The sequence below is a fragment of the Aulonocara stuartgranti genome (genome assembly GCF_965226115.1).
Source record: "Aulonocara stuartgranti genome assembly, chromosome: 16".
Taxonomy (NCBI): Eukaryota; Metazoa; Chordata; class Actinopteri; order Cichliformes; family Cichlidae; genus Aulonocara; species Aulonocara stuartgranti.
In genome coordinates, this window is record NC_138952.1 from 30,165,840 (window position 1) to 30,179,431 (window position 13,592).

General features: G+C 39.2%; 2 protein-coding genes across 5 annotated transcripts; one reads left to right on the forward strand and one right to left on the reverse strand.

Moving 5' to 3' along the window:
* Positions 1-1,773: 1,773 nt before the first annotated feature.
* LOC309691603 (uncharacterized protein) lies at positions 1,774-5,394 on the forward strand (the record flags this gene model as incomplete). Its single annotated transcript, XM_082509385.1, has 7 exons — positions 1,774-2,425; positions 2,608-3,284; positions 3,775-3,820; positions 4,178-4,269; positions 4,359-4,469; positions 4,587-4,860; positions 5,188-5,394. The coding sequence occupies exons 1-7, from the start codon at positions 2,411-2,413 to the stop codon at positions 5,392-5,394; spliced, it is 1,422 nt and encodes a 473-aa protein (XP_082365511.1). The 5' UTR covers positions 1,774-2,410.
* On the reverse strand, positions 5,076-10,085 carry LOC309691602 (uncharacterized protein). Of its 4 annotated transcripts, none has more exons than XM_082509382.1 (15): positions 9,564-10,085; positions 9,258-9,321; positions 8,824-9,049; positions 8,636-8,711; positions 8,233-8,513; positions 8,115-8,150; positions 7,935-8,008; positions 7,753-7,830; positions 7,279-7,484; positions 7,098-7,197; positions 6,838-7,000; positions 6,629-6,735; positions 6,389-6,533; positions 6,125-6,251; positions 5,076-5,975 (listed from the first exon to the last, which is right to left on the reverse strand). In XM_082509382.1, exons 2-15 carry the CDS (start codon positions 9,263-9,265, stop codon positions 5,638-5,640), a joined length of 1,965 nt encoding a protein of 654 aa, XP_082365508.1. In that variant the 5' UTR covers positions 9,266-9,321; positions 9,564-10,085; the 3' UTR covers positions 5,076-5,637. The 4 variants fall into 4 exon arrangements, with proteins under 4 accessions (XP_082365508.1, XP_082365509.1, XP_082365507.1 ...); XM_082509383.1 differs by having other exon boundaries at positions 5,076-5,942; positions 8,115-8,153; XM_082509381.1 differs by having other exon boundaries at positions 8,115-8,153.
* Between the last annotated feature and the right edge of the window lie 3,507 nt (positions 10,086-13,592).

The following is a 13,592-nucleotide window of genomic DNA, read 5'->3' on the forward strand; positions in this document are numbered from 1 at the left end:
GGGATTTTAACCACGCGGACCTGAAATCTGTACTTCACAATTTCCACCGTAATGTGAAGTGTGCTACCAGAGGAGATAGAACGTTGGACCAGGTGTACACCAACATGGCGAATGCATACAGAGCCCAGGCTTATCCCCACCTGGGTCTGTCAGACCATCTCTCCCTTCTGCTACACCCAATATACACACAAAAGATCAAGAGCACTGGGATTACAACCAAAACCGTGAGAACATGGCCGCAGGACGCTATTCCGATGCTTCAGGACTGTTTCCACTGCACAGACTGGGATGTATTCAAGGTGCAGGACACTGACAATCGTGTCGCATTGGACAGTTACACCTCCACTGTCTTGGACTACATCTGTTTCTGTGTGGACAATGTAACAACTTGGAAACGATTCCGTGTGTTCCCTAATAATCCACCCTGGATGACACACGGAGTTCAACAACTTATTCGAACGAGGAACAACGCTTTCAAATCCGGGGACCAGGAGGCATACAGTGCTGCCAGGGCCAACCTGAGAAGAGGCATCAAGACTGCCAAGCAGCAGCACAGGAGGCGTATCGAGGCCAGGTTTGAGAACAACACAAACCCAAGGCAGGTCTGGGAGGGCATCAGGGCTATCACGGACTACAAAAGAAGAACACCATCACCCTCAGCCGACAGTTCTACTCTGGCTGAGGATCTAAATCTCTTTTATGCCCGTTTTGACAGGGAGAACACCGACCCTGTCCTGTCCCCTCTCCCCTCAACCGACCCTGCTCCGGTCCTGAGCACTCATGAGCTGAGGCGTGTGTTCCGGAGCATTAACACCAGGAAGGCGGCCGGGCCGGATGGAGTGCTGGGCCGGGTGCTAAAAGACTGTGCTGCGGACCTGGCGGACGTCTTCACCTCTATATATAACACCTCGTTGTCCTGTTCACTGGTACCATCCTGTTTCAAAGCAGCAACCATCGTTCCCATCCCAAAACAGTCAAATGTCACATGTCTGAACGATTTCAGACCTGTGGCACTCACCCCCATTCCCGCCAAATGCCTGGAGAGACTGGTCATTAAACACATCAGAGCTGCTTTTCCACCATCCCTGGACTCGCACCAGTTTGCATACAGGGAGAACCGGTCAACCGAGGATGCGATCGCCACAGTGCTGCACACATTACTGAAGCACTTGGAACACAGGAACACCTATGCACGGCTCCTCTTTGTAGACTACAGCTCGGCTTTTAATACCATCCGGCCATACAAACTCCGTCCCAAACTCCACCAACTGGGACTTAACTCCTCTCTGTGCAACTGGATTGTGGACTTCCTCACTAACCGTAGACAGAGTGTCAGAGTGGGTAAGAACACCTCTTCCACCCTTGTGGTCAACACCGGTGCCCCTCAGGGGTGTGTTCTGAGCCCTCTGCTATACACTCTCTTCACCCATGACTGTATTTCCTCCTGCGCGTCCAATCTCATTGTTAAGTTTGCAGATGACACTACAGTGCTCGGACTTATATCCAACAATGATGAGACAAACTATAGGACAGAGGTGCAACAACTAGAGTCATGGTGCCACGACAATAACTTGGTCTTAAACACCAAAAAGACCAAGGAGATCATTGTAGATTTCCGGAAGAGGGGCCATAACAACCATCTGCCTCTCTTCATTGGCAGTGAGGCGGTGGAGAGGGTGAGCAGTTTTAAATTCTTGGGGGTAACTGTGACCGAGGACCTGTCCTGGGGCAACCATATCACCTCAGTTGTACGGAAGGCCCAACAGCGCCTCTACTATGGCGTTATTTTTGTGCCACTATTCTGAGCGGACGTAAAAAAAAATTGAGCGCACGTAAAAAAAAATTGCAGGTGCAAGTGTTGCATTTTGAGGAGAAATTTATTTTGAGCTTACAAAAGCTGAATTTGAGTGAACAAAATTCATTGCTGCGTGCAAAAAACGTATTTCAGTGTTTGCGCTTATCCATATACACACACAATAGCACCCCCTCTCGCTCAGTTTTTTCATTTGCGCTTGCTCGCAATGTGTTGCTTGCGCTCACAACAACATTCTCTGCTTCGTACGCTCAACTCTCTGTACACCGTTATAAGTGTGCCACAAAACCAACCAATCACAGACTTGGTTTCAAAAATTCTGATTGGCTCTTACGGTCTCCAATCAGCTGGCTAGCTACTGCTTTCCGGAAACACTGTCCGAAATGTAGCTAAATCCAGCTAAAATCTCTTAAACCCCAATTTGCGGATAATATCTTTAATCATTTTATTTTAAAATATATTATTTTTTAAGACTATTGTTGGTGTAGTAGAATGTAGTTGCATCATACAACCATGCCAACTGACTAATTTTTCCAAATTATACTTGAGTAGCTCTCTTTTATGTCGTCGAATACTGAATAGCAGCACGAAAAGAGCATGTCCCGGCCACATGTAAGTAATATAAAATCATTTTGTTAATTATTATTCGCTTGATAACTGACGTTAGCTAATTTGCAAACTATGCAAACTTGAAAAATGATGTACCTCATGTAGTTTGTTTTATGGGTTGTTTATTTTTGTCTGAGATACATCATTTCATTGTACTTGTCCATGTTCCTTGCTGCTTTTAACAGGACATACTGAGACAGCAAATGATGCATAGACTCCTCTCTAAACTGGAAGCTGCTTTAAACCAACAACCACTAAATCTGGATTATTTGGAGTTCTTGACTCGTCATGAGCTTGTTCTGTTTGAATCTTTCTCTCAGCAAATAGGCGGTCTGTCAGAGATTACAGAGGCTCTACAAAACGTTCATCATCTGGTTCAGTGTGAAATTAACATCAGCTCTGTGGCCATTATTGAACTGGAAACAGAAGTTGGTCTGGGACCTGGCCACCCCAAAATCGTACTAGAGAGAGAAAGACTCAAGAATTTGTTGGACATTCAGCTGCCAGTCAGCTGCATTGCTACATGTCTTGGTGTTTCAAGAAGAACAATCTACAGGAGGATGCAAGAATTTGACTTGTCTGTGAGAGGAACATACAGCACAATGAATGACCAAGAGCTGGACAACATCATATCGGCTATCAAAAATCAGATGCCAAATGCTGGCTATCGAATGGTTCAAGGACATTTGGTTTCTATGGGTCTCCGTGTTCAGTGGTGGAGAATGATGGCCTCCATGCATCGAGTTGATGCTGTAGGGATCTTCAAACGGATCACAGAACTAGGCTGTGTTGTGCGAAGAAGCTACTCGGTGCGAGGCCCTCTCTCCCTGGTCCACATAGACACAAATCACAAGCTAATAAGGTAAAATACCCACTTATATAGCTCTAACACAAGTTGGGCAGAAAGATGCACGTTATACTTTAAATCTGCTTTAATCAACCTTATCTGATAGGTCTTTCAGTGTATTTATAATATTTTAAAAAGCACTTGATAGAGTAATATTAAGTAAAAGGAATACAGGATGTGTAACAAAACCAGCAATATTGTTAATTGTAAATTTTCTTGAGCAATTATTTACACTTTGTATATCGATATTTTCCATGATAACAAGCCTATCAACACATAATATGTTAAGTGCTCCAGAAAACTTAAAAAAAATCATGACAAGAGAACTAAAATATTTAGTCTCATTGAACTTATAAACATATAAAAATGTTGGTATTATTTTCAGCACACCTGACAAGTGTCCAGTTTAAGTCAGTGGCAAGTGTGCATACTGAAAAATTTATTTTCAATGTCTTACATGTTCTGCAAATCAAGCCTTAGTGAGATTGTTTTCCCTCTGAAACAGGTACAATGTTGTGATCTTTGGTGGAGTGGATGGCTACTCAAGGAAGGTAAAAGTGTAACTGTTATGTAGAATATTTGGTAGTTTTGAAATGAGAGCTTTATTAGGTTGTTTTTTTATGAACATCAATTATTCAGCAAGCCAACATAGTGGACGATTTGCAATTATTATTTTTTTAAATTTCTAATCAGTTCTTTACCAAAAAAGGTTAAACTAAAAGGCCATTTTCATTTTTTGATAAGTACTACCAATATTGATGTATAGACTACTCAAGCTTTGAATTATGGTTATGAACATAGAACCGTACAATATTCCTTGAACACTTATTATGAAACTGCATTATTAACTGAAAAACTATACATGATCTGAAACCAGATCTTTAATTTTCCATTTGTTTTTACTGCAGGTCCTGTACTTGGATGCAGCAACTAACAACAGGGCAAAAACTGCATTCTCATTTTTCCTGAGATCAGCCCAGCTTCACGGCTTGCCATCAAGGTTTTATGCCCTGATTTAATTTATATGCTAGCAACAAGTATCATTAAAGAAAACTTTAAAAATTCCTTAAAAATGTATTTTTATCATAGGGTTAGGGCAGATCAAGGAGTAGAAAACCTGGACATTGCACATTTCATGTTTGCCACAAGAGGAACAGGGAGAGCGAGTTTCATATCTGGAAAGAGTGTCCACAATCAGAGGTTAGTCTTTTGATGTTTTTTATATTATTATTGACTGCATGGGTAGATTGTTGTAGCAGTTCTGATATTGATTTGAAGCATGAAATACCTGAAATCCAAATTCAAATGTATTTACAGAGTAGAACGACTTTGGCGTGATGTCTGGATTGCAGTCACTAGCAAGTACCATGATATTCTTCACTCACTCGAGGAGGATGGCCTGCTTGACATTTCAGATGTCATTCATCTTTTTGGTGTCCACTACATCTTTGTCCCTCGACTCCGAGCAGATCTTGTCACCTTTGTTGGAGGATGGAATAATCATCCCCTCAGGACAGAAGGTGGTCTCACTCCTGAACAGCTCTGGTGTATGGGACATCTACAAGAGCTGGACGAGGGCGAGAGACTTGAGGTACCAGCTCATAATCTGATTTTTTTTTTTTTAATTTTTTTTATTTAAATGTTGAATTTCAAAATTTTAGTTAGCAGTTAACTCTGCTCTTCTGAAATTAACAAATTAAAACACTTGCAGCACATCTGGGAGATGCTTCTGGTGATTTTATACATTCTTGCTTATCAATTACCACTAATCTAAATTACAGTAAGAAGAACATGAAAACAAAGGCATTCTTTTTAAATTGTTGTATTTTAATGGAAAAAACGCTTACACAAAATAACATTCCTCCCAAAAGTACCTATTCTGGAATAATGACCATTATATATGTTTGTGGATTTGAAGGAGCTTCGGGATCCAGGCATTGACTGGGAGAGTGCTGTACTGCAAGAAGAATCTAACAGCACAGTTGTGGTTCCTGAAGTTGAATGCCCACTGGATGAGGAAACCCTGGAGGGGCTTCAGAGAACTATTAATCCCTTGGAACATTCTGAGTCACACGGTCGTGACCTGTACATACAATTCTTGCTACAGGTGTCAAACCAACAGTGACACTTAACATGGACGTGAAAGTCAACGTTCTTTTAAGTTCTCAAATACTGGATTTCTTTGCTAAAACATTCAGATTACAAGTAGACAAGCAAACAAAGCACTTGCTTATTATCTATCAACGTAGGACCCTACACAAAGTTTTGAAGTCTTGTCATTTTCATGAAACGGCTACGAACATCTTAACAGCTAATGTTTACAAACATTTTTACTCATTTAGTTTCCAAATTACAAGACAACAATGTGTTAAACTCTGTGGAATCCACCACCATATTTAACTGCTGCACTCATTATGGTTTTAAACACTGTGTAAGTGTCCAGATGCTGCACTGGAAAAGTCACAGTACAAGTGCATGCACTCACAACTGGGTAACAAATGGAGTGATCTCCCAGCCGCTCCTTACATTCATGGTCAAACTTGCATGTTATTTTGAAATGTCTCTTTTCATCAGGAAGGATGGGAACATGGGACTGGCCGGTCATCCACTGGAGCACATGGTGGACAGCAAGAGACTCTGATTTTTCACCACCTGCACCGCCTGTGTTTCCATCTGTGATGTTTGAAAATGTTTCTGAAGTCTTTTCTAAATAAAAAGCAATCTGGATTACAATGTTTTAAATTAACAACTAAGAATACTTTCTAGTGCCCTGCATGTTAAAGCAAAAATATTTAACAGATGCATACGGTATATATACAATACTATAGGTATATACAGCTAATACTATATAGTACCTGATACTTCAATCTCCTGCAAGAAATCTTGCAAAAAATTTATGATCTTCCTCTCAGTTCTCTCCCTAGATGTCCCTTTTTCACTGAAATGTGGTTGGCAGCTCATCATAATGAAATCAGCGTCTGGCTGTAAATAAGGAAATAAAGTAGATTATATTATAGATATATTGTTCATTCAAAACTAATAAATAAATACAGGATAACTACAGTACAGATAAGTGGACTGTGTTTGGATCAGACTGAAGCTGCTATGTTAATACTTACTTTGAGGATTTTCCCAGGAACAAACAAACTGTGGCAAGCTTCAGGATTTACAGCCATCAGGTTCACAAGACCATACAGTTCCATGCCCTTTCGGAGCTGCTGTAGCATTGGAATCAGTCTTGTTGTAGAGTGTAAGACAATAGCACTTAAAAATAAAAATAAAAAAACAAAAAAACAAAATGAAAAACTAGTTGGGGAGGGGGGGGGGGTTAATGATCTCTCTGATTTTTTCTCCCTTACCGGATCATGCTTTCCTTACTATCCATCTTTATCTGGTTTGTGTATGCACAGCTGACAATTTCATCAGCCCACATCATCAGAGACTGTATGTCTGCTGCATCTTCAACCTGGAAATGTATAATGTGAAAGAGGAAATACAGAAGGTTAAAAGTGTTTAAAAACACCATACTCATAATATATCATGTGCCAGAGCTAAACCAGGTGCTCACTTTGCGGATGAGCAGGGAAGATTCCACATCTGCAACATCCTCCTTAGACAGACAGCTGAAATCAACCTCTCCTGAGCAGAGGAAATTGTAGCACCATTCTTTGAAAAAGGCAGGAGATGGGCCTCCTTGGGCGAGGCTGACTGCAATTATTTCACCAACAGTTCTGTGTAGACAAATGATTATAATTCATTTTCAGGTAACATTTACAAAAATATCGGATGCGTATTAAATGTAATACACAAAGCTCGTATGTAACCAACCTGAAGTTTTCATTATCAAGATCGGTCAGAGAATACTTGGGGTTTTTGCCCTTGTTCTCAAGTCCTTCAAAGAATCTGCTTTCAATACCTGAAATCATGTCTTTCATACAAAAAATATCCGCATTTTTAAGTTATCCATTATTTATTCACACTAGGACAAAACAGGTAATAGGCAACTCACCACTCAAAAACTCTTTCCTAAGTGCTCCTGTATCCACGCCTGCCTCTCCAATGAAAACCACCCTAAGAACACTGGTGGGAGATGCAGCTTTTTTTCTCTGCCACTGGAGAATGCCTCTGTCTGGAAGGTCTTCTCTGTCCACACACAACTTAAATTCTGTTGTGGTGTCGACTTGTTGTTCAAGGCAACGCAATACATCTTCCACGCTTAACAAAAACAGGGTAGAAAACATCCTAAGCTCTCAAAGAAAAATAATCATCTTTAGATTAAAAGAGGCTACCACATTAAACGTGATTAGAAATTATTGCAGCATGTTCTGTGCAACAACCTTTAACAATAATTTAAAGTAGTGTGATCATAAAATGTTTTATATGAAATTAAACCCCAGGTATTGTGTAAAAGATCTTACACATAATTTTAACAAATGGTTCTGCATAATAGTGTGTATATGAATTATAATAGAGCAAAAAGTACCTGTCTGTTGTGCATACTGAAGTTTGAGCTGGTGTCCCTGTAGTTTGGTCATTTTCTTCAGGCACCATGCATTGAAAGCTGATGACAAAACAAAGTTTAAAAAAAAATAAAATAAAAATACATATGTTTGCGTGGACTGTTACTGATTAACATTTTTTCATAAACGGCTGAAAAAAGATTACCTATCCCCACACAGACTCGCATGGACTGTGATCTCATCTTCAGGAAAATCCTTAGTGCATATTGGACAAATAACCTACAATTCCAAAAATGGGTACATGTTAGGCATAGTGGGAAAAAGATCATTACCGATACAAAATTCATTGTAGTTACTATGGTTTTTAGTAATGTGCTAGGTTTACCTTGCATTTGCTTTTCACAATGCATAACTCCGATTCCTGCTGAATCAAAAAACAGTAATTGTGATACTATATTATTTAATCAAAATTGCTCATTTTGATTTCATCAAAATTGTCTCACCTCATCATCAGTCTCATCAGGAGAGAATTTTCCTTTGCACGTATTGATGTGTACTGCAAGCATCTGCAGAGGCATAACTTCATTACACTGGTAACATATCTTCTTTGGCATCTTTGAAAAGTGCTGTGAGTCGGGAGGTAGAGGAGATGTGTCTAATGTTTCCTGAAGAGGTACTATGTAAAAAGTGGATTTGCCACCTCCTGACACAGCTTTCAGTGTTTTGACAGAATATCCTTCTGTTTCAGGTGGAATTACAGTGAGCTTTCGTCGACCACTGCCACCTTTATTGACAGAAAAATAGCATAAACAATCAAGCAGCAAAAGTATCAACTACATAATCATAATGCAGTATGAGCACGCAAGAATGCCAAAAAAATACATAAAAACTGAATTAACAACAAACCTGTTGCCTTATGTAAGAGCCATCCTCCACAAAGATATTCCATTTTTGGAAAGGTTTCTTCCAGAAGTCTAGAAATCTTAGTTAAAAACACCGTTAAGCAGAATGGAACACTAAATGGACTGTGGCATATGATTCAGGCTAAATGCGTCTGCCAATGACTGATTTTAATACTGACTACACAAACTTACCTCTGCATGGTCACCATCTTCTGGAAGAGACACTGTTTGTCTCCCCATGCCAGCTTGTAGGAGTTCAAGCTCCTCAGCTGGCAAAGGTGTGTAGGATGTGTTTTTTGACAGCAAATAAAAACTGAGGCCTGTGGTCTTACTGCCTGCCTTAACAAGCTGCTTAGTAGATGTTAAACATCTCTTTTTACCACGGCTCAAGTGTGATTTGAAATATCCTGGAAATGATCTGTGGGATGAAAATGCATGAGTTTAAAAAATGCAGTGTTGCATAACATAAGGGTTATTGTTTAATAAAGTTATTAAATATGACATCAGTCCTTAATAGCACATTTTAATTTAAAAATCAATGTTGATAAATCCACAAACCAAATAACTTTAACAGAAAAGATTGCAAAAAGTTAAAATAAAAAAAACACACAAAAAAAAGCAAAAACCTTGTCATCTCTTGCTGGATAGTCAGATTTCTAGGCTCCGGCTGCCCACTCTCTGTTGGCCTCCCTGAAGGATTTGTCGATATGTTGTTAAGCAGCAAAGACACCAGATTTCTTACTGCTGACTCAACTGCACCATTACCCTAAAAAACATGATTAGGATACACTGCCTCAGTAAGACAACTACGCTGGTAATTACCCATAAGGCTAGCTTAAACTCTACAGCTGCATCTGTAACTACAATTTCACAGCATATTAAACAGAAAGGACAGCAAATTACTAAATTCACACAAAAAAAATTAAACTCACCTGATACTGTGGTGTAGTATTATTGGAGCCATTGTTTGATTCTGCCATCTCTTCTTTAGCTGCAGAGTAAATCAAAAATCCCTCTATCTGCAAGAAGCGAGGCTGAGTGGACAGTGTTTCCGGTGTCCGGACAGCAGTAGCTAGCGAGCTGATTGGAGACCGTAAGAGCCAATCAGAATTTTTGAAACCAAGTCTGTGATTGGTTGGTTTTGTGGCACACTTATAACGGTGTACAGAGAGTTGAGCGTACGAAGCAGAGAATGTTGTGAGCGCAAGCAACACATTGCGAGCAAGCGCAAATGAAAAAACTGAGCGAGAGGGGGTGCTATTGTGTGTGTATATGGATAAGCGCAAACACTGAAATACGTTTTTTGCACGCAGCAATGAATTTTGTTCACTCAAATTCAGCTTTTGTAAGCTCAAAATAAATTTCTCCTCAAAATGCAACACTTGCACCTGCAATTTTTTTTTAAGTGCGCTCAATTTTTTTTTACGTGCGCTCAGAATAGTGGCACAAAAATAACGCCATACTCTACTACCTGAGGAGACTGCGGAGCGCACACATTCCCAGATCTCTGATGTTGAACTTCTACAACTGTGCCATCAGCAGCGTTCTGACGTATGGATTTCTAGTGTGGTTCCCCAGCTGCACCAAGGCCGATCAGCAAGCACTCCAGCGGGTGGTGAAAGAAGCTGGCAGAATTATTGGAACAAGTCTGCCAGAGATCAGTAATATCTTCCCCACTCGCTGTCTGAGGAGGGTGCACAGTATCCTGCGGGACCAACATCACCCTGCGTGCCACCTTTTCCATCTGCTGCCCTCAGGGAGAAGGTACAGGTCTATACAGGTCAGAACATCCAGACTGGCCAACAGCCTGTATCCACAGGCTGTGAGGCTCCTGAACTCTCTGCCCCCCTCTCACGGACAATAACCATATCCAACTTCTTAATAGCAATGAACTGGTCTGCATTGGTGCATCATATCTTTATTCTCTTCCCCCTCCTGCCCCCCCCCCCCCCCCCCCTCTTTCTTAAATAGATAACTATCATATCTGATATCATATCTCACAGTACAATAATATTGAATGGGTTGCATTGTTGTATTTTGTCATGTTTCTCAGGTCTTTGTCTGAATTTCTACGAACATTATTGCTAAGGATTGTCTTATTGCATTGGAGTCACACTGGGTTAAATATGTACACTTGGGTTTTAAGGGGTATTTATTATTTTCTTCTTTTTTTGGGTTGTATGGAAGCCCCAAACGCAATTTCATTGTTCTTGACAATGACAATAAATAAATAAATACTAAAATACTAAATACTATATAAATACAGGCCATTTACCATTTTACCATTTCTGTTTTACAAAGTGTCACAATTACATTTAGCATCCAGGTCTTCATGAAAACAGAATTTAGTAAATTTAACAGAGTTAGAAATTAGCATTGAATTTACACATTACACTATACAATACACTATATTATGTTTATAAATAATGAGTTATGGAAAGTTCAAAAGAATTTGACTGCCTGCTCAACCATTTGGTTTAGCATATTTTGAGAGACTTTATATAATGAACTGGAGTACTTAGCTTAACTCAACCTTATTGAGCCATCTCTACCACTTGGTTGAGTTATGTTATCCTAAAAAAAAAACACTAGATGGCACTGTGTCAGGATATGGCAGGCCTCATCTGCCACCCTCCAACCAGGAAATCAGAAAGCAAAAAATCACTCTGGACACATGGACTGTTTTGGCTAAAAATTTTAAAGGTAAGTACATTTTTCTTCAGTATAAACATCTCAGAGTCTTTACTGAACATGATTATGTCATTTGATACCAGAAAATAGCTGTAATAAATCCATAATATTTTTTTAAAAACATGCTCAACCAAACGGTTGATTTGTCAATTGATGGTAAGAGTAGCAAAACTTAGCTAATGTTTAGAACTGTTGTTTTAACATATGAAATTGACTATTTACTATTGAATATAAATAATTTAATGATCTATACATGTAAATATGACATGTTTAAATTTGGATTTGCATTGGCACTGTTCGACCAAATCGCACAGGTGGAGCCACTTTGATGACAGACAAAGAGCTGATGAAGAGAGGGCGTGGAGCTTTTGACTACAGGTCTGCTGAAGGTGTGATCGCAGTTAAATGGTTTGACAACAAATGTGTGAACCTGCTAAGTAATGCTTCTGGGATCATGCCACTTTCAACTGTCAAACGCTGGAGCAAAGAGTCCAAGGCGAAAGTTATGATCCCATGCCCATCACTCATCCCTGCATACAATGAGCATATGGGAGTGATAGATCTCTCTGACATGCTGGTACACCTGTACAAGACCCCAGCCAAGTCTACAAGATGGTACCTGCCACTCTTTGGTTACATGCTTGATCTGTCCATTGCAAATTCCTGGCTGGTCTACAAGAGGGAATGTGGACAACTAAACCAGAAACCAATCACACTCAAAAGATTCTGCCTGGCAGTTGCGCATAGCTTGAAACAAGTCAACAAGCCAGCATCCAAAGTTGGCCGACCATCATCCAGCTCTTCACCACCACCAAAGAAACCACAGCCAGATGTGCGATATGACTGCTTTGGGCATTGGCCACTTCACTGTGACAAGCGAGGCCGATGCAATTACTGTCCAAAGGGCGTCTCAAGATGGAAATGCCAAAAATCCAATGTTTTCTTGTGCTTGAATGCCAGTCAGGAATGCTTTGCAGTGTACCACCAGAAGATCTAATCATCAAGGGGTATTGGTGAAGTTGCATGAACGGCAAAAGAAAAGAGCCAGAACTGTTTCAGTGTGTTCTCAAATTTTTCAGTGCAAAATGGCAATGGTATATAATATACCACCAGAATTTTCTGGAAGATAAAATAAAAAATGTTAGTGCTGTTCCAACACTACAGTGAAAAGTTTATGTTAACAACAGGTCAAAAGTGAATTTGTATGTTTATGAATTTTCGGTAATTGCAGATCAAGTTTTTGATCAAATTTACAATATTTTTGTGTTTTATACATTTTGTGGTTTGTTATTATAACGCCCACTGTTGAAATGGAATCCAACAATGTTTGATGTTTTACTACCACAATAAAGTGGGTCAAACACAAAATTGGGTAGTTATTGTTTTGCAAAATGAGTATAACCTTTACTTTTTTCTACTAGTTATGTCTGTAGAACTTTATGTAGTTGTACCATAGAGAGACATCTCAACCGTTTGGTAGAGGGTAATATTTAAAAAACTATAAGGTGTGTATAATTTTTTTTTTTAATTGTGATCATTATTGACCTAAAGGAATAGAAAATATGAACAAATAATTTTTTCATTGTATTTTTCTTGGTGAGGCAGTCAAAGGGTTAAAAAAAATTATTATTATTTTTTTTAAAGTATTGTAAACTTCATGTAGCTGATGGAGGTGACTTTGCAATTGGTCATGTGGTCAGCCGTCGACCATCACAAGCCACAACGTGAGCGTGTGTCAGTGACTGTCTATCCTTTCTCTACAAATACCTACCACATTACATGAAGAGATACACCAAATGGATAGATGGACAAATTAAAGGCTTCAAAATGTTCTGATGATAGGATCAACAGAAAAATCAAATTTTTTACCCAGAGAAGTGTAAATTTTAATTAGCTTATTTAGCTGCATAAATATATATAACTGAGAAAATAGAAGACACTGTGATGAATATTCACATGTTTGTCAGCATCAAAGAGAGACTACTAATTGATTCATTCTGCTAAATTATTTTTATGTGAATATACAATAGTAAATAATAATCTATGACAATATAGAAGGGAAAATGTGAAATGCAGGCATATAAGCTGTTTAGAATTTAAACATTACCAGAAACAGTTTAAGAAATTGTTTGTCTTTGTTTTATGACCATTATGTTGTCATCAATAGAAGAACAGAAATCAAAATTAACATAAATGTCATGACATTTCTATAAATTTGATCTCTTTTCCTCTGTCTAGTATGTAAAATCGGAGAAAAGGTACTCCATTAT